The following is a 2,160-nucleotide window of genomic DNA, read 5'->3' as shown; positions in this document are numbered from 1 at the left end:
ATGCTAATACATTTGCATACTCAATTGGAAGCAGCGCGCCGACGCAATTATAATCAAATGCAGCGCAGGAACATACGCAGACATGCTCAAGATTGTCAAACTGAGCCCTCTCTACAGGGACTCAAGGACAATGTGCAAGGATTGCGGAGGACAGCGAACGGTGGACTCCTCCTAAGAATGCAGAAAAACCTGGACCCATCCACGCAGCAGCTGCAAGCAGCCCTAAAGACTGCCATCTCCGGTAAAGCAGAGGTGGCGGTTATGCAGGAGACGGTCCAAGTGGAGATCCGCGACCTAGACGACATGACCAGCGCGGATGAGGTCACCATGGCCCTGTTTGCGGGAGAAGAGTGCGACGTACCACGAGACGCCTCACCCAGGATGAGAAAAGGGTTCGGCGGAACGCAAATAGCGACGGTCAACCTCAGACCCGAGCATGCGCGGAGGTTGCTCGAAAAGGGCAGAATCCGGATAGGATGGGTCGTATGCCGTATCCGAGAAAAAACTGAGCCAAAGCGATGCTACAAATGCATGGGCTTCGGACACACCTCGGCACGATGCCGAGCCTCCGACGCAACAGCTAAAGCCACACAGGAGTCATGCTTCAAATGTGGTGGCATGGGCCACAAGCACAATACGTGCCAAAACAATCCCAAGTGCATCCTATGCACCCGAGGAGGCAAGCACGCGAAGGAGGCAGAGCACGCTACAATAAGCAGGACCTGCCCAGAATACCAGAGAGCCGTCAAGTATATGCAGAATGGTTAAGTTTCTCCAGCTTAACCTAAACCACTGCAGAGCAGCCCAAGACCTACTGTCGCAGACGGCGATTGAGCAGAGAATCGACATCGCTATACTGAGTGAACCCTACAAGGCAAAACCAGAAGGAGTATGGCAGCAAAGCGCGGATGGCGGGTCTGCCATCTGGAGCTGTGGACAGCCTCCGGAACACCTATCGCAGAGAGCTTCGAGACCTGGCTACGCCAGGGCCAAGTGCCAGGCGACTACAATATACAGCTGCTACCTTCCGCCAAGTATGCACATAGATGCATTCAAGGATGTAATCCAGGAGATTGCCCAAGACGCTCGGGGACGATCCCCGGTAATAATTGCCGGGGACTTCAACGCATGGTCCACCACGTGGGGGAGCACGGCAACAACTCAGAGGGGAACCGCCTTACTAGATGCCCTGGCGACCCTGGATGTCTGCCTTCTCAACGACGGAGGCAAATGCACATACAGCAAGGCAGGCCGAGAATCAATTATCGACCCAACCTTCGCCAGCCCGGAGCTCACTAGGAGCGTCTACTGGGAAGTCACTGACCTCCTCACCTACAGCGACCACGCAGCGATAGTGATAAAGACGAGTCACTCCCTGCCGAGCCTTCCGAATCGGCAACCTGCCTACAAAGTAGGCACTCTAAATGTCGAGGAACTCCTAGAAAACATGGATGGCAATACCATTTCTGGCGACGCAAACACTTGCGCAGACGAGGTATCTGCGAGGATCAAGACAGCTTGCGATGCGGCAATGGAGAGCTCGACTAGAGGACAAGGAAGGCGACCAGTCCCCTGGTGGAACCAAGAGATAGCCACAGCCAGGAAAGAGTGCATCTCTGCGAGGCGCAGGTGCCAACGAAGCCGTGGACGGCCCATGCAGGAGCTATTTGAGGCTCGCTACAGGGAAAGAAAATAGGCCTTAAAGGTGGCCATTAGAGCAAGCAAGCGGGAGTGCTTCCAGCAGCTGTGCGACGAGGCGGACCAGGAACCTTTTGGATCTGCCTATAAGCTCGTCATGGGTAAGCTCAACAGACAGCCGACCCCAACAGCTCAGGAGCAGCTTGGAGCGATAATCTCCACCCTCTTCCCTGCACAGCCGCCCCTAATGCCACCCAGCATAACGGCGAGCGAAGCTATCACCATCAGCGAAGAGGAAGTCATGAGCGCGGTGGCCAGTAGCAATTTAGGCTTTTACGCGGCTTATACATTTGCATACTCAATTGTAAATTTGAAAACAAAAAAATCACAACTCAGCTAATAATGCCTGAATCCACTTCAGAATTTGTATTTATATTAGTTTTTACACGGCTAATACATTTGCATACTCAATTGTAAATTTGTAAACAAAAAGTTCACAGCTCAGATAATAATGCATATATC

At 52.8% G+C, this 2,160-nt stretch overlaps 1 protein-coding gene across 1 annotated transcript; it reads left to right on the top strand.

Moving 5' to 3' along the window:
* Nucleotides 1-1,696, top strand: LOC121501998 (uncharacterized). The gene is made up of 2 exons (XM_041774617.2): nt 1-749; nt 799-1,696. Exons 1-2 carry the CDS (start codon nt 1-3, stop codon nt 1,694-1,696), a joined length of 1,647 nt encoding a protein of 548 aa, XP_041630551.2.
* Nucleotides 1,697-2,160: the final 464 nt, after the last annotated feature.

This window comes from Drosophila kikkawai, unplaced genomic scaffold (genome assembly GCF_030179895.1).
Source record: "Drosophila kikkawai strain 14028-0561.14 unplaced genomic scaffold, DkikHiC1v2 scaffold_153, whole genome shotgun sequence".
Classification (NCBI taxonomy): domain Eukaryota; kingdom Metazoa; phylum Arthropoda; class Insecta; order Diptera; family Drosophilidae; genus Drosophila; species Drosophila kikkawai.
The sequence above is the reverse complement of the archived record's forward strand: the minus strand, read 5'-3'. Positions and strand labels throughout refer to the sequence as shown.

Coding starts and splice junctions, on each gene's coding strand:
- LOC121501998 (XM_041774617.2), top strand. CDS start 1: ATGCTAATACATTTGCATACTCAATTGGAAGCAGCGCGCCGACGCAAT. Junction 750..798: donor GAATACCAGAGAGCCGTCAA/GTATATGCAGAA, acceptor AAACCACTGCAG/AGCAGCCCAAGACCTACTGT.